This window comes from Drosophila persimilis, unplaced genomic scaffold (assembly GCF_003286085.1).
Source record: "Drosophila persimilis strain 14011-0111.01,24,50 unplaced genomic scaffold, DperRS2 tig00000000-arrow-pilon, whole genome shotgun sequence".
NCBI classification, from domain to species: domain Eukaryota; kingdom Metazoa; phylum Arthropoda; class Insecta; order Diptera; family Drosophilidae; genus Drosophila; species Drosophila persimilis.
The window spans coordinates 1,580,203-1,603,357 of record NW_020825288.1 but is presented as its reverse complement, the minus strand read 5'-3'; the positions used below and the strand labels follow the sequence as shown (position 1 = coordinate 1,603,357).

General features: G+C 44.4%; 3 protein-coding genes and 1 long non-coding RNA gene across 6 annotated transcripts; 2 read left to right on the top strand and 2 right to left on the bottom strand.

Annotated features, from left to right (window-relative positions):
- Positions 1–8,457: 8,457 nt before the first annotated feature.
- Positions 8,458–10,053, bottom strand: LOC113566488. The gene is made up of 3 exons (XR_003409110.1): positions 9,914–10,053; positions 9,675–9,790; positions 8,458–8,528 (listed from the first exon to the last, which is right to left on the bottom strand). It is a non-coding gene; the product is annotated as an uncharacterized LOC113566488 (long non-coding RNA).
- On the top strand, positions 8,732–13,141 carry LOC6595218 (discs overgrown protein kinase). 3 transcript variants are annotated; one of them, XM_026992276.1, is made up of 3 exons: positions 8,732–8,750; positions 11,433–11,530; positions 11,605–13,141. In XM_026992276.1, the coding sequence occupies exon 3, from the start codon at positions 11,704–11,706 to the stop codon at positions 13,021–13,023; it is 1,320 nt and encodes a 439-aa protein (XP_026848077.1). In that variant the 5' UTR covers positions 8,732–8,750; positions 11,433–11,530; positions 11,605–11,703; the 3' UTR covers positions 13,024–13,141. The 3 variants fall into 3 exon arrangements, with proteins under 3 accessions (XP_026848077.1, XP_026848081.1, XP_026848071.1); XM_026992280.1 differs by lacking the exon at positions 8,732–8,750 and adding an exon at positions 11,187–11,260 and having other exon boundaries at positions 11,608–13,141; XM_026992270.1 differs by lacking the exon at positions 8,732–8,750 and adding an exon at positions 11,187–11,260.
- A 4,046-nt stretch (positions 13,142–17,187) lies between these two features.
- LOC6594742 (MICOS complex subunit MIC19) lies at positions 17,188–18,243 on the top strand. Its single transcript, XM_002020358.2, has 3 exons — positions 17,188–17,241; positions 17,300–17,474; positions 17,608–18,243. Exons 2-3 carry the CDS (start codon positions 17,348–17,350, stop codon positions 18,108–18,110), a joined length of 630 nt encoding a protein of 209 aa, XP_002020394.1. The 5' UTR covers positions 17,188–17,241; positions 17,300–17,347; the 3' UTR covers positions 18,111–18,243.
- Positions 18,244–18,394: 151 nt separating this feature from the next.
- On the bottom strand, positions 18,395–22,076 carry LOC6594743 (alkaline phosphatase 4). Its single transcript, XM_002020359.2, has 3 exons — positions 21,684–22,076; positions 19,917–20,158; positions 18,395–19,843 (listed from the first exon to the last, which is right to left on the bottom strand). The coding sequence occupies exons 1-3, from the start codon at positions 21,862–21,864 to the stop codon at positions 18,464–18,466; spliced, it is 1,803 nt and encodes a 600-aa protein (XP_002020395.1). The 5' UTR covers positions 21,865–22,076; the 3' UTR covers positions 18,395–18,463.
- Positions 22,077–23,155: the final 1,079 nt, after the last annotated feature.

The following is a 23,155-nucleotide window of genomic DNA, read 5'->3' as shown; positions in this document are numbered from 1 at the left end:
TTTTTTTTTTTTTTTTTTTTTTTCACCCACACAGATCTTGAGACGAGACGATACGATACAGTGCCAGTACGAGACACGACGCGGCTGACGAGCAAACTGCGACTGATCTTTGGGGTCCGGAGCTGGAGCTCGGCCCGAGTGGCGGCCCCCAAGACGAGCTCGGCAAACGCCGTCGGATCGTTCAGATAAGCTAAAGACGGTGGTTGGTTGGTTGGATCGTTAAATGGGCGGAGGGTGGAGGTCGGAGGTTGGAGGGACTGGACTGCCGCTGACGATACGCGGCGGGGGCGAACATAAAAATCGCGGTACGCGTGTAAACATTAACATGTTCATGTGAAATTAGGCGGACCCGTCCCCGTCCCCCGAGCGGGATCGAAGATCGTGGGGATGGGGATGGGGTTGGAACTGGGACGCTCGGGGGATCGGTTGACGCGACTGTCGCACAGCGAAGAGCTGAGAGATACATGAACATAAATCGAAATGGAAACAGAAACAGAAATTAGTAACACTTTACAGCCACATGTGGATTTATGACACCTCGACATCGGTTCGGATCGGGTCGGGTCGGGGGTGGACAGCGCTCTGCGACTGGGACTCTCGGAATCGTTAGAGACCTGCCACTTGTTGCAGCTGTATTTGTCGGGGGAGGTGGTGATTCGGTGTCTGAATGGGGCTTAAGGGTTGAGGGCATAACTAACGTTAATGAGGAGCCGATAAGATCATTGAGGATTTAAGGGTAAGCACAAGTGAATGGAATATCTTAATAATTGACGGCGGTAGGGGGCTCGATCGATCAGAAGATCGATGGGTTCCCAGGGGTTACTTTTGTGGATCCCTTATATATTTTGATAAGGCTTTATAGCAGGTGTATTTTTATCTGAATTAGGGAAAGTATTTCTTAAATATTACTCTAAATTGAGGATCGTTTGGGCAAGCAATGTTTCCTTCACTTTAATTAATTTTAGTTTAATTCTGTTTAAATTGTTTACAAAGGACTAAATGACTAAAGGACCAGGCTTAACCAGACCTAAGGAAAAAAGCTGATCCCGTGAGAACTTAGACCATTAAAACTTATGAATTTCTTATAACAAATGTCTTAAATTAATCAAAACTGGAGCCTGTAATCAGATTTGGCTTGGAATACGGTTGAAAAATTAGTGCTCCGTCAAAATAAGTTTTTGAAAATAATACTTAATGGATGATCGGATCAGGTGATCTGCCCGGATCCAATGGCAACCACTTTGCTCCGGTTTTTCGTTATTCGAAAGACCTGCCACACACCCCTCCCCTTGAAAAGAAAGGAGAGACGAGAGGCCTATTCATTTCACGATCGTAAAACCCCGAAGAAGTGTATTTTTGTTACGCTTTTGTTTACCAGCTGGTTTCAACTGGAAGTTATAGTATATCTGTATCTGTATCTGCATCTATCGAATAACTTTTACCCGGCAGATTGGGGGGGTTTTACAACTTTATAATTTTTACAACTCAATTAACTTTTTTCAAACGCCGCCGGCTTCGATGCGAAGAGCAGATCGAAACAAATCGAAGTAACAAAAAATTAAACAATAAAACAGAAAAATGCATAAACGGAATCATAAATACCTAGACCATTTCAGATACTCTCTGCCCCTCTCTGTCCCCCCTCAACCAGGGATTAACAGCCGAAATTATTAAGAGCCAAAGGAATATAATATCAGGAAAGGAAACCAAAACGAAATCAAAAACTGAAGTCAAAGCAGCGCACGTTTTTGGAAGTGTCATAAAAGACATCAAAATGAAAATTATATAGTACTCAATAAAAAACAAAACATCGGCTTGAGCTAGAGATGGGCACTCGGCGTGATCTCAATGCACGAACACGAACACGAAGCTACAGATCTTGCAGATGGTCTTCGATCATAAATATCTGAATATTTCTTTATTTACAATCTTTCTTAAGATATTTTACTTAATTTTGTATGTTAGGTTGCAGTTTGGTTATCCGGGAGATTCAGAGTGTGTACTCTTTTAGGTCTGCAAGAGACCATGGTCTGTTAGATTTAAGGCTGGTTCGTGTTTCTTCTTTCACAAAGGGAATTTTTGTATCTTTGTGTATTCGCAATGCTTTTGATTGGAACAATAAATAAATAAATATAGGGGTCATAGATAAGTCACGAATTGGATGCCCATCTCTAAGTATATCCTACGAATACGAAGTCTTCGTCAGTGCTACGTCAACGGCGACGTCGACGTCGACCTCTCAGTTCGGTGAACTGCAGAGCAACTGGAAAATTGATTCGCGTCTAGAAAAATTTAATGTTTCCAGCCTCTAAAAATTCCCTCGCTCCCCCCCCGCACTCTTTCGAGCCCACTCCCTGCTTGCGGCACACTTCAAACGCGAAAATCCACTTGTTGATAAACGAAAAATGTTGAGAGCGGGAGCTGAAAAAAGTGTGCAAAAAATATTTTAAATTAATTAAAAAATACATACATATTCAAAGGAAATATTTTTAGTTTTTTGAGGGATTTCATAATCAAATTGGAGCAAATGCATCCCCCGATGAGTGTGGCGGGTGGAGTAGGGGCAGCAGCAGCGGATGCTTGACAATTTGCGACATGGCATGAAATCGCATTATTTGATCTAAGCCGCCGACAGGGGCAGCGGCAGCGACGCCGGCAGAGGAAAGCGCAGCAAGCAGCAGCAGCAGCAGAGACAGCGCTAAACGAAACCAAATGGCGCATTCGTAGGCTGTTCCGTTAGATGAAGAAGCGGTGTGGGGTGGGGGGGGAGTGGGTTAAAAAGAAGGCGGAGAAGAAGAGGAAGTATGTGGAAGACAGCAGCCGTGCGACATGTGTTTGTGTTGCGGAAATATTTTATAAACAACAAAAGGAAACGAAAAAGAAGGAGGAAGAGTGGGGAAATATGCAAAAGCAATATAAAAATACTGAGAGAAATTATTGCTGGTGTTTAAAGCTACACACAAAGCAAAAAGGACTGAAATAGTAATATTTTTACTTAGTTTTAAATATTTATGCCATTCAATTAATTTTCAATCAGTGTACAGTGCAATCATCTTTTAAATATATTTTACTCATAATTTTAGATCATTTTTATAGTCATATTCATAAGTTTTTCTCATAGTGCAGCCCACTTGCAGCCATCCCGCTCTGCCTGAGACCATTTGAGAAGACACACGCGCGGTCTCTCTCTCTCTCTCTCTCTCGGACTCTCTCCCGCTTTGTTTTATCAATTCACACCTTAATTGCCGTTCGGTTTCAGGTTCGTGCCGACGACGGTTTTCCATTCGCCCACGATCTTTGCATGCGAATGTGTGTGTGCGTGTGAGAGTTACTGTTTTTGTTCCGCTGCTTCGTGGATTTGTTTTGTTTTTCATTCCATTTCTCAACCAATCAGAGTTGAGGCGTGGCTTCTAGGCGATCTTAAATGCAATTAACAATAAAAGTATATCCATAGAACAGATTTTCGATAGATATTTGCTTTGTTTTACCTCCAAGAAGTCTGATTTTTTAGCAAACTCAATTCTGAACTCTATTTTCCCTCCACACCAACGAAAATGGTTTATCAATTTTGAAAGATTGCTTATCTACCCCAATCAATTCCAGAAGCACCAGAACCACCTCCCATATGGATGGATGTGTATCTGTATCTCCTTTTACCCGTTGCTTTTGCTTTCCCCATTTTTTATGTCACATTTTCTTGGGTGGGTTTCACATTCGTGGGTTGGCATGATGAGGGGCGGTTAGGGTTAGCGGAGCTAGGGGGGCGCAACAGTCTAATGGAATTCACACGTGTTCCGCTTTATGGAAACGACAGGCAATAAAAAAGCATTCCGGCACTCGCTGGCGCAGGTATTTGGTTACTGCTGTAGCTCGGGAATTTTCAAATTGGCATCTGCAACCCCTTTTTTCGGGGAATTGATGGGAAAATATTACATTTGAGAAGGCTTCTTTTTCTTGGTGTGGGAGGGGCGGCAGGAGACTGGATACCGAATTTGGTTGCTCTAGCGTTTGCGGTCTCTGAGATCTAGGCACTCATCGGGAGAAATAGATGGATGGACAAGCAGACGGATATGGCTATAGAGACTGATTCTGATCAGGAATGAATGTATATATAGATTGGGTATCTATGTATTTACTTGAGATACAGAGAAGAGTCGACATGCATCTTACATGAACTCTACACGTCGCTAGTCAGCGCCATCTGTTAGTCGTTACATGAAACGAAAGTTTTCTACGCGATAGCTATTGTAACAAAAAATTAAAAATTATCGTTGCAACTATCGATTGTGGTGGCCATTGTCCATTTTCTTCAATCTATTAATTTAATTTTCAATTTTATATAGAAATCCAATAAATGCAAGTATTTCGAATAGGCCAATCATGTATAGAATTGATTCATCAATCGTACAAAATTGAGTGGGCATGGCTAAATGTTCTATATAGATAGTATTATTCAACGGAACAAAGAATATGAGAAAATTTTAATTCGCCGCAGTTCGCTTTAGCAACAATGAGTCTCATTCCATACACAAATGTTGCGCATTCCATACACAAAAGTTGCGGCAACATTTACTTGAAAACCGTTTTTTGGTCAAAATAACATACATAAAGGTAATTAAAAGAAGCAATCTTGTAGAAAATGCATTTATCTATGGGATAAAGCCAAGTGGGCAAATCTATATAGCTTGAAATATAGGCAATACCCGATTCGCCGCAGTTTCGCCATTGCAACAATGAGTCCCATTCCATGCACAAATGTTGCTAATTCCATGCACAAATACCCTGGGGGAAATGGATGTTATAGAATTGTGAATATGTTTGTCTTCCAAGGCTCCGTAGGTATCAGGATCGACATAAATATACACAGGATACTAATAATGTACATGAATATTTCTAAGGAATATCAATTTGAGAAAATTTCTTTATAAATCACGTTTCATCTTCATATAAAATTAACAAAATAGGGTATTCCAAGGCCTAAACGCATCACAGTGACTCTTTTTTTGTCGAACTTTTCCGTTCAAACCTCTTTTTACACAAAATCCAATAAAAGCAGGGATTAAAAACTATCCAATCGTGTAGAAAATTTATTCATCAATGGGATAAAATTATGTGGGCATTGCTGAAAGATTTAGTTTGCCAGCATTATTCAATGGAATATCAAAATTGAGCAATATGAACGAATTTCCCTTTTCGTTTGTTTTGATTAACCTATTTTGCTACTTGCTTTTTGTTTGACTTGTTTCGCTAAAACCGCTTTTTACGCAAAATGCAATAAAAACAAGTGTTTAAAATAAGCCAGTCATGTTGAGAATAGTTTAATTATTCGGATAAAATTATGTGGGCATGGCTAAATGTTCTATCGAGCCAGTAATATTCAACGGAATAAAGAAATTGAGCAATTGGAACGATACTCGTTTGTTTATGCTACTGTTGTATGAGCAAAAGTGCCTTGTGCGTCTGCCTACAGTGGCTTCGAATAACAGTAAATCCTGTCAGAGGGCACTCCCAAAAACAACCGCAGTTCCTCGGCTATTCCGTGCTTTCCACCTTCTTCGCATTTACAGTTAAAGTCGAGCCACAGAGTCTGCAGCGATGCCGAAACGACCAGCGGCGCCCTTTGGCGCAGTTGTGGCCCACTACTCCCTGCCTCAGCCACCAGAAGACGAATTTCATAGGAAAACAATTGAAAAAGGAGGAAAAAGAACAGACCCTGGACGGCATCTGGACACCGGGTTCTTCAAGATTCTGGCGTCTGGTGCGATGGAAAAACGTGTGGAATGGGGCATGTTCTCGCGTCGGTCCGATGCGGAGGCTCATCTCATCGAGATCACCCGCGTGGATGGCAGCCGTCGTGCTTTGTGGAAGGGGGGTGGAGAAGCCGTGTTCCCTCGTCCTCGAGACGCGTCGCGGGTGCATGTACTTGAACAGAGTCGCCTCGGACTCCATAAGCAGCGCCACGCGGTTTCCCTGTATCAGGACTACGTGTACTGGAGCGACTGGAGCACCGGGGACTTTGATCAAGACTGGCCAGAGCCGCAGCCTCGCTAAGGACGTGGCCTGCATCCCTCCCAGCTACGACAGACTGCCCGAATTAGCTGCTGCCGGTGTCCGGCAAGATTATCCGTGCCCAGGTGGAGCTCTCTCTCCCTATTCAGCTGTGTTCTAAAACGTTGCCTCTTATAGCTTCCTGGGCGAACTCGCCGAAGCCTCGAAGCGTCTGCTTTTCTGGACAGATGTCAGCAGCCATCAGGCCATCATTCGGGCCCGAGTCGATGGCAATGAGCATGTGGACCTGGAAGAAGTCACGACTCTGGCCTTAGACCAACAGTCCGATATCCCATGCGTATCGATGTTAGTAAGCAACCAATATTGGACACCTTTGCACACTTGTAATCTCCTGTTCCCCCTTTACAGAAAAATCCGTGCTTCCATGCACATCTCGCAGGTCTCTGCCTTCGGGAGATTTGTGTCGGACGATAAGACCGGACTGGAGAGGAGCGCAATCACACCTGTCTGCACAGTCGCACAAAGTGTTTCCACATCTGCATGGCCAGCGGGGTATGACACGCAGTATTCACGACGTATGCTCGTGCCAGATTCTGATGCTCTGATGCTACTGGAGGGCAAGGATAACTACGGCGTGTATCCGGCCAGAAAATTTTAAGTGGCGGGAGTAGTGACATAAAGAACGACTGTATATCCGCCTTCTGGCGCTGTGACGAAAGGACTGCCCGGCGGATCAGTTCAGCTGACAGTCAACCGAGGGCAGAGACAAGACTCTGATCTGCGATGGTACCACCAGTGACAACTGTGACAATGTCCACGATGAGGCCGACTGCTGCAAGCGACCTGAGAGTTTCAGTGTCCCATCAACCAGGTGAGTGGAAAGACACGATATCTGCCCAAATTCTTAAACTAACAATATTCTACTCGCCCTTCCCACAGCTTTGCATAACGGCCAAGCAGATCAAATTGTATCAACTCAACCAAGCCCAAGAATAGATCTCTATAAATTACGTACGTTTTAAAAATAGTTTGGAAAAGAGTATCTTCATGTTGACTAAGTAGGGTATAAAAATGCCCATACTCCGGTTGATAAGCAACAAGTCTTCAAATACCAGTCGCATTGCGACTGGTTTTTTGTTGAACTTTTCTGTTTTAGTCAAAATACAACAAATGGGATTATTTAAAAGTACTTTATCTTGTAGAAAATTCATTAATAAACAGGATGAAACTATGTGGGAAGAGCTGAAGGTTTTGGTTAGTCAGCATTATTCAACGGAATATCAAAATTGAGCAATAGGAATGGTTTCTCACTTACGTTTTATTTGTTTGACCCTTTTCGCTAAAGCCTTTTTTATACACAATCTAATGAAAGCGAGTATTTAACACAAGCCAGTCAAGTAGAAAATTGATTCATTGATCGGAGAAAAATATGTAGGCAGAGCTAAGGGTTCTATCTAGCTAGTAATATTCCAGGGAATATCAAAATCGAGGAATATGGTTTCCAATCCATGACGGCAAACGATTAACCCGTTGTAGACCAAGGAGGTATTTTAATATTCCACCGAATGGAATGAAAATTTAATCATTTTAGTGCAGTCCAGGTGAAAGATATCGTGTTTTCTTTCAAGTTCAGAGGCGAGATGCCATGGACCTAAAGAAGAATTTACAATCAGCAATATTTGCCGCCATTTACCTCAATTTGTTCCCCTGTATAAATAGAGGGGCTTAAGAGGGCTAATTTCGGGTTTTTATCGGTATCGAAAATCAAGATGGCGTATAAATGTAAAATCGACAAATTGTTAAGCAAATTGTAAAAGAAAAGCGCGCTTCTGCTGCAAAACGTAAGTTTTCGTCAACCTAATTGCCAACATTAAGTGCAACCTAAAACGCAGTGTAAAATGCGCGTGAGAAAAGGGGCCCCATAAGAGATTTCTCGGCCAGCAGCAGGCTACTTTTGTGTGTCGTATGGCTCGTGGTTGTGTTTGTGTATGCCAGTGTATTGGTGTGAAAATGCTGAAACAGTCAGACTAGAGCAACGTGCTCCCAGTAAAAACACCATAGGTGGAAGCGAGACAACCCCTGTTCGGGGAATGAGCTGCCGTATGTGTGTGCCAGGGCAAACGACTCTCACATAAGTTTTAGGTTTTTTCGTCATTGTCGTCGCCGCAACTCCGTTTTCGACATTATTTTCTTAACCGTTTAATGCACTTAAATTGTGTCTTTCCTTTTGCGTTGGTTGTGTGTGTTTCACCTCCGTGTGCGTGTGTATCCCGCCCCTACCGCCCTCATGAAAACAAAGAGGAAATATACAAAAAATTTAGTTCATCGAATGATTAACCATTACTCATATGATTTTAATGGCTTTAACAAATGAAGAAATGTATTATAATTGTTAATACCATTGCGTAAATATGTTGCGCTTGCGTGTGGCCCAAAAAATGTGAGTGTGTTTGTGTGCCTGTGCATGAGTGTGCCTCTGCGGATGAGGTGAAGCGCGGGGCGCCAGTCCAAAAACAAGTCTTGTGAAAAAAAAAACAAAGAAAACTGTGAATCAATCCAATTAAACGATTTGAAAAAAATTCTATGTTTTCAGTCGAATTGAGCGAAAGTAAGGAAGAAAGAGAAGAAGAAGCAGAGAGTGCAGCACACACTAACGCCAGCAGAGGAGGCAGCAGCAGCGACGCAGCAGCAGCAGTGGAAGTGCAAGTGCAAGTAGCAGCGGGACGAACGGGATAGCCAAGGTAGGCGCCAATAGCCCCTGCCACACTTCTCTCCCTCCTTATCATAGTCGTTTCGTTTTGTGTCAGTGCATTTGTTTTGCCGTTAGTTGTGCGGCTCGTCCTCGAGCTTCACCATCGGCCGCGAGGCCATTGACTGCGACGCCGACGTCAGCGACTCATAAAATGAATTACTAAAAAAAACATAGAAAAATGTTTTTGTAAGCAATGCATTGCAATTGTTTTTGCGTTTTTTATGGCGCCCCGCTGTCTTTCTGTTTAAACAACTGTTCTGTTCCCCCTGCCTGCGGCTCTGCTTTTGCCTCTCTGATTCCTCTTTGTTCTTGGGGTACTGTGTTGGTGTGCAGGCGGAAGCTTTTTCGGCACCCGCCAACGCAACGTGCAGCTGTTTTTGCCAAAGAGAGCATACGACCAATTGTTACCCTGTACAAACTTTACAGAGGGATTGTTGATGGCCCTTTTACTGTTCTCTGAAGAACTCTCTAAAAATATCCGAAATACGAGCGGGCCAAGCAAACCGTATTTGTTTGTCTAAGCCGTTTGTGGAAAACATATCGAGAAAGAAAATTCTCTTCCATATTGCACATTCCAAAAATAAAACATTCGATCAGCTGTTTTTTCCTGTTGTTCGGGTCTATGTCACGCAAACTTACACTCGCTCCCGCCTCCACCCATGCAGACAGAAAACACAAACACCTACCCGTGCATAGACATTGCGGCTATCTCGCTTACTCGCCTGGCTGTCGGGCTCAGAAAATAGAACTCGTATTAAACGCACTGTCAAACGGTACTTTCGGTAAACGAGAAGCCAACTGTGTGAGTGGGAGGGTGAGAGATAGAGAGAGAGAGGGACACGCAGCCAGAAAAGTGTTAAATAAATCAAAGAAAAAAGCTAAAAGAAAGCCAACGAAAACAACAACAGCATACCTGTGCATAGACCAGTTTTTGAGGTTAGAATTGACTGGTGGCGGCGGCCCCCCAACTCTGCGGCGTAGGTCAGAGCGGGAGAGAGAGTGCGATGCGTGAGTGGTCAAAGAAAGCGACTGCAAAGAGAGGTGCGAGAAAAGGCACGTACATGTGTGTGTGTGTGTAAGAGTGCAATCATAATGGCGCCCAAAAAGCACATCTAGAAAAAACAACAATTAAATTTAATTTTTGTCACTTACTATGCATATTCCGGTGAAAACTCGTCTGTTTCTTTCTGTGCTTACTCTTCCGCAACTTCATTTCATGTCTGTTTGTTTTTGTTTTTGTGTTTGTTTTTTCACCTTCGGAAAGTGTCATCTAAAAGGCACTTTTTAACAGCCTCTATTTGATTTCTTCTTCTCCCCTTTGTCACTTGGTTTTCTGTCTCCTACCACTCTCTTCTCATACAGACGTACAAATCTTTTATCTATGTATCTTTGTTTTTTGTGTTTTTTTTTGTCGGTTGGCTTTGTTATACTCTTGTATACCCTTGCCGAGAGTATAATGATGCTAACGAAAGAAGCATATCCGTCCCCATAGAGCATATTCAATGTGTTCTGTATATACCCATGATTGGTCGTTTTTATGAACAAAAAGCCCTATTTTTTGCTGCACCGCCAATTAAAGATCGGTACGAAAGGGTATCAAAAGCTTCGGCCCGAGAACTAGCCGCCATATTTCCTTTTTTCTTGCATGCTTCTAGCTTATTCATGGACTGGAATGATGGGCTGTCTTTAAAGCGGGGAAATACACTGTCCAACTGCGTCAGTGAGTTAGTGTTTCCTACAAACCCTTTGAATCGCATTGTCGTTTTCCCCTCGCCCCAAGAAGCGTCAAAGCCACACATGCATGTCCGTTTCGAGGAAATCTATTACATCGGTGCTAGACACATCGTGTAACAATAATCATACATACAATCAGGAGTCCATGACGCACATTTCGGAAAAATAAACTCTATTTTTGTGCTAGGTTCGGGTTCGCGACTGACCTTATCTCGCACTTTGTTTTGCATATTCGTAGATTGGGTGGCAGCCTGCAAAAGTGTATTAATATGAGGTGAGACATTGCTGGACTGAGGTACTTTTCCTGTTTGGAGATCAACTGTACAAAAAGGAACACAATTTATGATTTTGAAAAGTTTTTCCCCCATTTACAAACACAAAATGGTTCACCCCACACTATTGCACCTTGCATCTGGCTTTAACATATGCGAAACTGTAGTTGAGTTGCCTTTGCGTTGTGTTCGCTCTCGCGCTCGCGCGCTCTCTCTCTCCCTTTCCCACTTTTGTGTGCTTGTCGACGTGAGCGGAGCTTAGGCGCTCTTTCCGCGCGCTCTTATCTAACTGTCACATCGGCAGCTTCTTCCCACTTCGCATTGTGTTATCTGCCTTTTGTATTGTCTCATTTCACTTCGATTCCAGCAGTGGCACCCCACACCACCCCACCCCACCCGGTTCCACAGCTGGTGGGACTCTGTGAGCAATAATTCTTATCAGAGACAAAATTGAAAAGAACTGACGCTGCACTTTGTTTTTGGAGACATACTCGTACGTTTTTTGGAGAGTCAGTGCTCGTTGCTGGCCCTGTGGCTGTCACGTCGCGTCGCTCATTTACCGCTATAACGGCATTGACAAAGAGCGTGTGGAATAGAGCATGGGGACTGGAGGTACTGCAAACCGATACTCATACTCACAAAATGTCGTCTCTTTTTTATTTTAGCAACAATAAAGCCCTGAAGCTGAAGCGACTGCCTAGAAAGTTATAACAAGAAGGCCAAAAAGCCGAGGAGAGGAGCTCTGACGAGAGGACAGCGCAAGGTTTGTGAAAAAGGAGCAGAGTGATGGCCCGAAAAGGTGGATAAAACTAACTTTTGACTTCTCCTACCCTCCAGCAGCAGGCAAGGCACCGCATATCCACACACAACACTGTCTCTCTCTCTCACGTAGAGGTTAAGCACTCTTTCAAACACACACACAGAAGCACAGACAAAATGGAGCTGCGCGTGGGCAACAAGTACCGTTTGGGCAGGAAGATCGGATCGGGATCCTTCGGAGACATTTACCTGGGAACCACAATCAACACTGGCGAGGAGGTGGCCATCAAGCTGGAGTGCATCCGCACAAAGCATCCCCAACTGCACATCGAATCGAAGTTCTACAAGACAATGCAGGGCGGGATCGGCATACCGCGGATCATCTGGTGCGGCAGCGAAGGTGACTACAATGTCATGGTGATGGAGCTGCTGGGCCCCTCGCTGGAGGATCTGTTCAACTTTTGCTCGCGCCGCTTCTCGCTGAAGACGGTGCTGCTGCTGGCGGATCAGATGATATCGCGCATCGACTATATCCACTCGCGCGACTTCATCCACCGCGACATCAAGCCGGACAATTTCCTCATGGGCCTCGGCAAGAAGGGCAACCTAGTATACATTATCGACTTTGGCCTGGCCAAGAAGTTCCGCGACGCCCGCTCCCTGAAGCACATCCCCTATCGGGAAAACAAGAACCTGACGGGCACGGCCCGCTACGCATCGATCAACACACACCTGGGAATCGAGCAGTCGCGCCGCGACGATCTTGAATCCCTGGGCTACGTCCTCATGTACTTCAACCTGGGCGCCTTGCCCTGGCAGGGCCTTAAGGCGGCCAACAAGCGCCAGAAGTACGAGCGCATCTCGGAGAAGAAGCTCTCCACCTCGATAGTGGTGCTCTGCAAGGGCTTCCCGAGCGAGTTCGTCAACTACTTGAACTTCTGCCGGCAGATGCACTTCGACCAGCGCCCCGACTACTGCCACTTGCGCAAGCTCTTCCGCAACCTGTTCCACCGGCTGGGCTTCACCTACGATTATGTGTTCGACTGGAATCTGCTCAAGTTCGGGGGCCCGCGCAATCCCCAGGCGATCCAGCAGGTCCAGGATGGCACCGACGGGCAGGTGGGCCACGATGCAGTCGTCGCGGCAGCTGTGGCGGCGGCCGCCGCCGCCTCCTCGCACCAACAGCAGCACAAGGTGAACACGGCGCTGGCCACAGCGGGCGGCAGCACGCAGCAGCTCCTCGGCACCAGCTCCCAGGGCGGCCAGACCCTAGCGATGTTGGGCGGCGGCGGGAATGGAGGCAGCCAGCTTATTGGCGGCAACGGAGGCCTCAACATGGACGACTCGATGGCGGCCACCAATTCATCGAGACCGCCCTACGACACACCGGAGCGCCGTCCCTCGATACGGATGCGCCAGGGTGGCGGCGGCGGTGGAGGCGGTGTCGGCAGCATCCAGAGCGGCGGTGTGGTGGGCGACGTGCGGAACGCTAAATAATATTTTATGGTCTAGATGCAGCAGCGCTGGACACAGTAGACAAAAAACTCAGCAACTATACGTGTAGAATACATAGTTATATATATATGACCAATATATATATACACCAACACACCCACACACATGCTTTATATATGCCGTATAATGCAGGATGACCTGGTCCCTGCCCCCACAGACACACATACACACATCGAGAGAGGAAGAGGAAAATAAGGAGATAGCATTGGAGTGGAGATGAGATGATATGAGAGAAGATGAGCGAAGAGATGATGAGAGAAGATGAGCGAAGAGAAGATGAGAGAAGATGAGAGAAGATGAGCGAAGAGGAGAGGAGCAGAGCGGAGCGGAGCGAGCGCTTTTCTTGATTTGTACATTTTCGTTTTGTTGCGGCTTTGACATGGACGGACTTCCGCTCCCGGAGGATCGAGATAGGGCGTGGCAAAGCTTATTAATTAATTACCTAGACTACTATTAATTTAAATTATAATTTTAGTTGATAAAACGAATGCGCCAAATGGCTGCAAGACGGATAGAAACGGATAGCAACATCTTCCACATACACACACACACACTCAAGAAGATCAGTAGATCATGGGAAAGGGGTGAGCGGCGGGAGAGATAGAGAGAAAGAGAGAGAGAGAGGAGGAGGAGCAAAGAGCTAGCATTTAACTACAGTACTGTACGTTTACACTGTGCAACACAAGAACACGACACGACACTAAGCCACACACGCTTGAAAGAGTGCATTTGTGCCCAAATCTTCCTCTTTGCTGAATTTTTTTGTTTGTTAATTTTTTTTGTTTGTTTCCACTCAGCCCCCGCCCCCCACTGAACGTTGATCACTGAACAAACCAACAAGCAAACGCTGATTTATATTCAATGAAGAATATATAGAAAGCAGTAGTGTGGAAGCCCTATCATTGAAACAAAATTTGAATGTAAGTGTAATATTTGTGTAAAAGAAACAAAGGACACTCCACTCGTCGGGGTGTCCCTAACCTTAGTCTAGAGATCTAGCGATAGCGAAACCCGATGCAACCCCAACCCCAAACCCCAACCAATCCTAGGTTAAGCGATCCCCCCAGTTACAGATAATTTTGTCGGGGCACTGTCATTACGATATCATCGATGAGAGGGTTCTTTAGCTTTAAGCATAAATCTGATTTGTAATGACCCACACCCCGCACCCCCCAATATGTTACCATATATCTGCTGCAACCATATATATATATATATATATATATATATATGCTAATTACTTTTATGGTCTGCGCTTTCGCTGGATGTGTTCATATATTTCTCCATTGAAAACTGTTCAACTGCGCGCATTTCTCGAGTAGAAGAAGGGATCCTTCCATCAAGAGGATCGACCCCAAGGGATGTAACTAACATAGAGAACATATGAAAAACAAGCTAAAAATAGCAATAGAGAAAACAAAACAACAAACAAAAACATTTGCATTAACATTTCGAGTAGAAGAACCCGTCAGTCGTCGACGGGCACTAAAATTACATAACGCTAGCTAATAAATTATAGCTATAATATGAAATTTGTCTATAAGTAATACCAAACCGTAAAAAATAAAACAAAAAATGCAAAAAAAATTAATTCTTAATTTCTAAATGCGCCAAGAGAAAAGGGGTAACAATTATATATACTATATAATATATATATATATATATATAAATATATGATAATTATACGAAATATATCTTATGAGAACACGTAAAATACAATGTAAAACTCCACGGACGATGGACGTCAGCCTCTAAAAAATATGAAGAACACACCACAAAGGACACACGAACCGAAAAGCAAAACATATACAGAAAACAGATATATCAGACCGCAAGAAACTTAAATAAAAATGCATTACGTGATATTTCTTATAAATTGTTTTTTATATTTTCGGTTTTTCGTTCGATTTTGGTACTCCGCTCTGCCCCAGTTACAGTCCCAGCTCCCCCCTCATGATTAATCCAACAACTCGACCAACTATTATACACGAGAGAAACCCCCTAGATAGATTCTCCAGTTGGTATGCAACCCGAAACGAATAGTTATTCAGTGTACATATGAAATATCCATAAATATCCTTATAAATAATTATATACCTACTTATGTGTGATTTTCCTCCTAGCATACAAAAGAATACTAAACAATTAGCATTTTATCGGGGGATGATAAGACGAGGATCCAAAACTGAAATGAAAGCAAAACTGATTCATAATAATTATGAAAAACTAAAGAAGCGAATATCGAAGATCGTGTACGAAGAGAGTCCATAGCGAAACTAACAAATTGATGAGAAATTACAGAATATCCAAAAAAATAAAAGTAATTTTCAGGATTTTGTATAATTAAATGTATGTGTATATTGAATTGAGAATAGTACTTTTGAACTAATAAATAATTAAACTTAAATCGATATCGAGTCGAACACAAAGAAAGCGAGTAAATGAACATTAACAAACCACCAACAGTGATATGAAATACAAAAATAACCACAGAAACACATGAAAACTTAATAAACGGATACGTTAATATGGGAATCGATTTATCGGGATAGATTTATGGACAAGTGCACGCCACATTTATGTAATTAGCAAGTATTTCAAATTATAAACTAACAAAAAACCATGATTATGTATATCTGAGCAGAATAAAAGCAGCAAATCCAGTCACAGCATTAATTAAACTAAAGCTTAACCTACAAAAAAAAGAGACAGTTTATCGACAGCAATGATTCGATTGCGATTTTTAATCGGTAACAACACGCACAAGTGATAGGGCAATGAAATTTTAAAGCAGAAACACCACTTGCGATGCGGCAGCACTCCAGACTAAACCATAAACCATAAATAATTATTAACTGAAGGGTAATCGTAAAATAAACAATAAGTAAGGCAATGAAAATCAATGGAAATGCAATTGCAAATCATATGAGATACCAGTCACACCATTAAATGCCATTTAAGTGTATGTATTTGAAAGAAATCCACAAACGAACGACAAAACCAAGCTAAAACATAAATAAAATCGTACGATTTTCAACAAAAAATAAAAAAATATTTGATTTCATTTATTTTGAATCTTCTTTACGCTGGCGCGTTTAAATATCGCACAAAAATATCGAAACCGTGCACTGCACATGCAAATGCAATCAAAAGTCCGCAGGGAATCGATAGTGAATTTGTCCTCTTAAAAAATGATGAGGTTCTTTAGTTTATTAAAAACACATAAAAAAATTATGTTGGCATGGCTAAATCTTCCATATAGCTGATATTCGACGGAAAATCAAAATTGAGGGAATAGTCGTATTTGTTGAATCGGTAATGGCCCGGTTGACAGCATTTAAATCCTTGTCGCTCTCATTCAAAAAAGTTACATTTGGCGCGCACCACTCGTAATCAGTCGATAGTATCGATAACCGAACTGGAATCGGGTAAGGACATCTTTTACCCGATTGACAGCAATGACTCTCACTCCATGCACACATACCCTGGGGGAAATGGATGTTATAGAATTGTGAATATGTTTGTCATCCCAGGCAAAAACAATTTATTTTCAATATATTTTAATATTATTCAATATTATTTAATATTATTTTCAATATTTCAACGATATTTTAAAGCTTATTGTCTTCTTGCAGGGACTAAGAATAGGTATCAGGATCGAGATAAATATACAAAACACTCATCATATACGTGAATATGTCTAAAAAATGTCAATTTGAGAAAAGGTCTTTATTAGTTACGTTTTATCTTCATATCAATATATATACTTTCATACCAAATTAACAAAATAGGGTATACAAAGGCCTATACGACGGCTTACACGCAATATAGCGACTCTTTTTTTTGTTGAACTTTTTGGTTTAAACCTTTTTTTACAATAAATACAATAAAAGCAAGGATTAAAAACTATCCAATTGTGTAGAAAATTTATTCATCAATGGGCTAAAATTATGTGGGCATGGCTAAAAGTTCTATATAGCTAGTAATATTCGACGGAATATCAAAAACGAGGAATATGTAAAATAGAAATGAATTCGTCAGTATATTTACGGTATATTTTGAAAATGAGGCCGTATGTCTCGGTATATTTCTGAGGGTCGGACGGTATATTTTATCGATAAATCCGATAATCCGATAACACACTGGGCACCGCATATTTTTCGACGAAAAAGATTAAAAACAGTTTAAATAGGCAATTTGGTTGTTAACCCGGCGTCAAATACACACTGTTCTGACTACTAATCTATAGTCCTTGCAGGGTTTGATCCGTTGAAGACGAGAAACCGCCAGAACAGACATCCTCACGATGGGAGCCAGGCAATCACAGTCGCGCGAACCACGTTCGGTCTCAATGGAGAACCCGACTCCTGCGGGCGTCATCGACATATCCGATGATGTGGTCAAGCGCCTCAAGGCCGGCATCTCACAGCAGGGTAAAGTACTAGGCTCTAAAGATTTCCCCAACGGGTTTACAATTGCGTTCCCCGAGTGTTATGCAACAATGCTCGAAATAGGGGTTTCTTTAACTAAAACATGATTTTCCACTAATTTGCAATATTCCTACAGCTCGCCAGCAAGCAGCCGTTGCGGAGGAGTCCAAACCGGCAGCCAAAGCCCCCTCCGTGCCCGCAGCAGTCCTGCCAGCGCCCGCGTCCGCGGTTAGGGCTCCCTCCTCCATTTACGTGCAGGGCGGTGGACAAACCATCAGCGCCGCGGATGTGCAGCGCCAGATGAACCAGGAGCTGAAACAGAACGACGAGATCTGGCGCCAGCGCCTCATCAATCTGGAGGAGAACCTGAAGAAGACCAACACCATCCTCGAGTCGGAGTACGCCAATGCCGTGGAGAACGTGCACAAGCGATTCGTCAGCACTGCCGCCGCGCAAAAGCTGCCGCCCTGCCAGGACTTGAAGGCGCAGCTGCTGGCCTGCTACCGCGCCCATCCCGGCGAGACGCTACAGTGCATGGACGAGGTGGCCCAGTTCCGGCAGTGCGTCGACCTGCATCGTATCAAGAAGTTGGACGATGAGCCGGAGGCGGCCAAGGCGCCAGCTGCCAAAGCGGGATAGAAAGACGGTTCAAATTCGTATGTTGAGTTGATTATTTGTTGGCGGCCTTGCGAGACTTCTGTAAACTGCAAAGACTTGGGCGAGAAAGTGTATTTTGTGAAGAAATAAATAAGTAAAGTAATTTAACTATGAGCGACGGCAGCTATCGTCGATAGAAATATCGATAGTATGTATATCGAATTCAAAACTGCCGCTTGGGCGTTATCAGTGTTTTCATTACATATTAAAACGCAATTGTTTATGTTTAAGTGTTTAATATGTGGTCGTTTCAGACACGTCCGCATCGTCTCCTTCCGCTTGTACTACTGTTAACTACACAATCCATAAAAACTAATCCATAAACTACAATACATTTACAGTTGGCGTCCCCGCAGGAAAGCAGCTGAGGCGGCAGCCAAAATTGGAAGAATGGCCGCTCGCAAAACGTTGTCAGCGCTGCCGCTGCTGCTGCTGTTGATCGGCTTGTTTTCTTCGCGATCCTCACAGGAGTCGTCAAAGTCCTTGGCCGGACCAATGCAGCCGGCATAGCTCATCACGTACGCCACATAGTTCTGTTCGAAGACGCCGCGAACCAGGCTGGAGCCGGGCCCAGAGGCGAACACGGCCACATCCTCGCCGCCGTGAGTTTCGTCCTTGCGCGGCACGGACGCCAGGTGGCGGTAGGTGGGGGCCTGGCGCTCCTCCTCGGTGTAGAGCTTGAGGGGCATCCACATGTTGGAGCTGTTCGCGGGCCGCGATTCGTTGGCCAAATGATCGTAGTAGCCGGGCCCGTTGGCATAGGAGATGGTCTCGTAGACCATGGGATCGGCCTTCTCGTGTAGGTTCGATGCGCCCAGGATGTCGTTGCCGCGCAGCGCATAGCCGTTGAAGGTGACGGCATGCGAGTGGTCCGCCGTGACCACGATGAGCGTCTCGTCGGAATCGGTCATGTTGAGAGCCGCCTGGATGGCCAGATCGAACTCGTACACCTCGTGCAGAGCCGCCCGAGCGTAGTTCATGTGGTGGCCCTGATCGATGCGCCCGCCCTCGACGAGGAGCACAAATCCAGGTGAATCGTCGCCTCGTTCCAGAACCCGTAGAGCCGTCTCCGTCATCTCCTGCAGCGACGGTTCGCCCACCTCCCGGGCAATCGAGTAGGTGATGTGATTGTTCCTAAACAGGCCCATCAGGTGATCCACGTTCTTCGCATCCACAGCCAACAGATCGTCCCGATTGTGTACCAGTGCTGCTGGCACTTTGTCCATGGAATGGTGCGCCAACCACTCGGCTGGAAGGTTGCGCTGATCCCTTCGACTGCAGATCGTTTCGGTGGGGCCCTCGAATTTGGTCCGCTTCACCTCGGTGGCGTTCAGGATGCCCATGGGCGACATGCCACCGCCCAGGATTACATTGAATCTGTTGCCTGGGGCATTCTCCACCAGCTGGCGGGCAATGTCCACATGGATGCCCACCGATTCGGCCGGTACCTCCGTCTCGCACTCCCAGTCGCGATCGTAGATGTGGGCGTAGGTGGCCGCAGGCGTGGCATGCGTAATCCTCGTTGTGGTCACGATTCCCGTGCGCTTGCCTTCCTTCTGGGCCCACTCCATGATAGTCTCAATCCGGCCCAGCTTGGCATCCACCTTGGAGCGAGTGGCATCCACGCCAATGGCTCCGTAGTGCGTCTTGATTCCGGTAAACAGTGCCGTGGCCGTGCCTGCCGAGTCCGGTACCTGTTTGTCCACGTTGTATGTCTGTCGGAGAAACGAAATGAGATGAGTATGCTGTGTGGTGTATGGTGTTCGAAATCATTCTGTAACTTCATACCTTGGCCATTCCAGTGTTGGGAAAGTTGTCAAAGGAGAGCGTCTCCTCCTCGCCATGGCCGTGCTTCAGGTACTGGCCCTTGTAGATGCGTCCCGCACTGATCGTCGACACGCCCATGCCATCGCCAATGAAGATTATGATGTTCCGGGCCTTCTTCGCGTACGAGTGCTCCTCGGCCCGCTTGGCCTGCTCGATGGTCTTCTCCAGCTGCTTCAAGCCCACACTGCGCCAGAATTCAGCATCTGTAAGCGGGAATTGTAGTGGCAATTCGTTGGATAGGATAGGTCCCGACCCAGTCACGTAGTGGCGTAGACGTCGCCTCTTAATTGCTCGCGTCTAGTGGGACTTTCTGCACTAGTATATTCGCGTACGACTAATTATCTAGATTTATTTTAGTGTCTGAAATGCATCTACAAGTCAGTTGTGGATCCCCCGCTATTTATATTATAATTTATGCACTCTCATCCTACTAAATGCACATTGTACATATATCTCGGAATTAGTTACTGGGATATCCCTAATGTCATTTCTATTTGTTTCGACTCTGTTTTAATTTACTATATGACATGTTTAGGGTCTTAAATTATATTCTCCATAGTATCTATACTACAGAATGTGGATTTTTCTACTTGAATGCTATGTTTAGTACATCCCCGTCTAGACATATTGCTGGACTGTCAGTCTGTAAATATTGGTATTTATTCTATTGTATGCCGCAGATAAACTATAAAGTAGATTATTTTCTAAGTATCATACTATCAATAATGCTTATCGAGGGAGTATGATCTTTACAAAATCAAGAATTGTGGAGGAATATCGAAGCCCCAATCAGCGTAAAACGCATTCCATAGACCCTTCTTGAGAGCAACCTACTCCATAAGTTGCCAAAAAACAACTCAAGAGTCCCCCCACTATTTTTGATGATTCAATTCCCTTGCATTGCAGAAAGAAAAGGGGGAAAAGAGTTTTTTGTGTGCGCATTGAATACGAATCCAAATCACTTTCCGATACTCGTAAATCATTTGCATTTCCTTTGCACTTTTTGGATTGCCCATTAGCTGATTCAGTCCGGATCATGACTATCGTCGGTTTGCGATAATTAATATTCAATTGAGGTAGTAATTATGACCTCGACTTTGAGGCAGGTTACAGTTAAGCTTCATTACTTGACTGCCAATTGGGACTGACAATGAAATTAAAAGTTCATGATGTTTTTTTGGAAGAAACTATAAATTAATTCTATCGTTTGATCTCTTTAGCTCTGCTTATGATGGGGTTTATACGGAAAATTGAGCATACAGCTTATAGGATTATAGGTCTGTTGCTAGCTGGGGCTTGGCTGCCAGCACATTGTTAAAAAATAATAATAGAAAAGCTTAAAGCTGTTCTAAAAGAATTAGTAATGCTCGTTGCTCCACCTGATTATATTGTTACATTATAAAGCAATTTTAAACAGAAACACTTTTTTCTTTATGGATAATTACTAAGCGTTTTTATGGTTTTTGCGGTTATTGAATGAAGATTTTGCAGCAGTTTGCCAAACCTTCAATTGGTCCTAGAATAAAAGCAATGTTTAAAGTGCTTGTTGCATAAGAGAACTGGGGGAACGGGTGAACGGTTCAAGTTCAACTAATGGGAATTATTTCACGTACTTTAAGTACTTTAAGCTTGCGGCTGAGGGCTGGCTTCTTCAGTGCGCGTTCTGCACGTGCCGGCAGTTAGGGAATGTCACAAATTGAAAAGAGAACGTCGCAATAGGGGACTTACCTTCCGGCTCCAGTTTCTCCAGCGGTGGCTGCTGCTGGGCGTCCAAGTTGAACTCTGGCCCAATGTCACTGCCGGCGCTGAGGGTCTGGATCAGGGGCGGTGGCTGGAGGGTGGCCGTCCAGCTTCCTGGGATAAGGCCACCGCACCACACGACAAAAGCAACGAACTGGAGGCAATGCATTCTGGATTTGCACAAGACGCACAAGATTGAAATACTATTCGGGCAATTTAGATGGTCTTGTTGTAGAGGGTGTAGAGGCTTTTGTTCCGATTCCTATTTATATCACAGCTCAGCTTGAGGCGCAGATTCGTTCAACAGGCCATCGGAGTGGATGTGAAATGCGCGAAACAGTGGTTTTCTGTGGCCCAAAGCCCGCGTCTCGTGTGGATCTCCAATTAGCGACTAACACCGCAACAAGCCCCCATCGCCGTTATATGGCAAACGACCAGCCGAGCAGCCCAGACACGAAGCAACCCCCATTCGGGTTCCCGTTTGGTTCTATTAAAATTACAGCTCCACGAGACGATAAATCCATAAAAACGTGCAAAGCAAAGCCCAGGGCCCAGGGCCCCCACCATAAGCTTTTATAGACGTTTAAACGATCGCGATGTTTGCTTGGGGCTTGGAGATTTCTTTCGCCATTTCCCCCGTGAGATTCATGTGTCAATGCGCTGATTTACAGTAGATGCTGCACGTGAAGCGACTGCCGTGGATCGTGCGGCTGTTCCGGCTGTTTTGGCCGCTATCTCTTGTGGTCGTGGGCTGCAGATAATTTCTGTGATGGTTCTGATGCCGTTGTTTGTCTTAATCAGAAGTGATAAAAGAGACGGCTATTTTTTTCCTTTAATACCCTCGGTATCTCGTATCATCGGAACACATTGCGTATGCGTGTTGTTTGCATTTGTGACTGCTTTTTGGGGCAAACATTCGAAAGAGTTTATCTAGCGTTTTGCATCTCCGAGCGACCTCTCAATGCCACTTGTTTATCACCCACTTGACGTGATCTTTCCCCCTTCCTCTGTCCGTATTACATGATCTACCGGGGAACACAATGGGTCTAATCTAGAGCTGGGGCCAGCCTATTGTCATTGATTTGTGGGTGCTGCTCTAGTTAAACGTGTTGTAGATCTGTCTGAGATCACTGGAATTGCCGAGCGACAGAGATCAGTAGGATCGAAATACAAAATCTTACACCAGATACCATAGATCCCACAGATACCTGGTTCCCTGGGGAATGCCCCCACATTTCGATACGAATTGAGGCCTGTTCCAGCTTCCATTGACATTTGTTCATCCCGAACTGCTCTCATAATCACCTCATCCCATTGTAAATCTTTATCTAACCTCTAATCTATCCATGTTTATCTCTATCCGTATGAATTTCTGCCGCTGTCTGCTTGCGCACGTTGCCAGCCCGAGAAATCGAAATAAAAGACGGGGGGAATCTTCCACGCCAAGTGACGCTCGGCGG

Coding starts and splice junctions, on each gene's coding strand:
- LOC6594742 (XM_002020358.2), top strand. CDS start 17,348: ATGGGAGCCAGGCAATCACAGTCGCGCGAACCACGTTCGGTCTCAATG. Junction 17,475..17,607: donor GGCCGGCATCTCACAGCAGG/GTAAAGTACTAG, acceptor ATATTCCTACAG/CTCGCCAGCAAGCAGCCGTT.
- LOC6594743 (XM_002020359.2), bottom strand. CDS start 21,864: ATGCATTGCCTCCAGTTCGTTGCTTTTGTCGTGTGGTGCGGTGGCCTT. Junction 20,159..21,683: donor GGAGAAACTGGAGCCGGAAG/GTAAGTCCCCTA, acceptor TCCCGCTTACAG/ATGCTGAATTCTGGCGCAGT. Junction 19,844..19,916: donor CCAACACTGGAATGGCCAAG/GTATGAAGTTAC, acceptor TTTCTCCGACAG/ACATACAACGTGGACAAACA.
- LOC6595218 (XM_026992276.1), top strand. CDS start 11,704: ATGGAGCTGCGCGTGGGCAACAAGTACCGTTTGGGCAGGAAGATCGGA.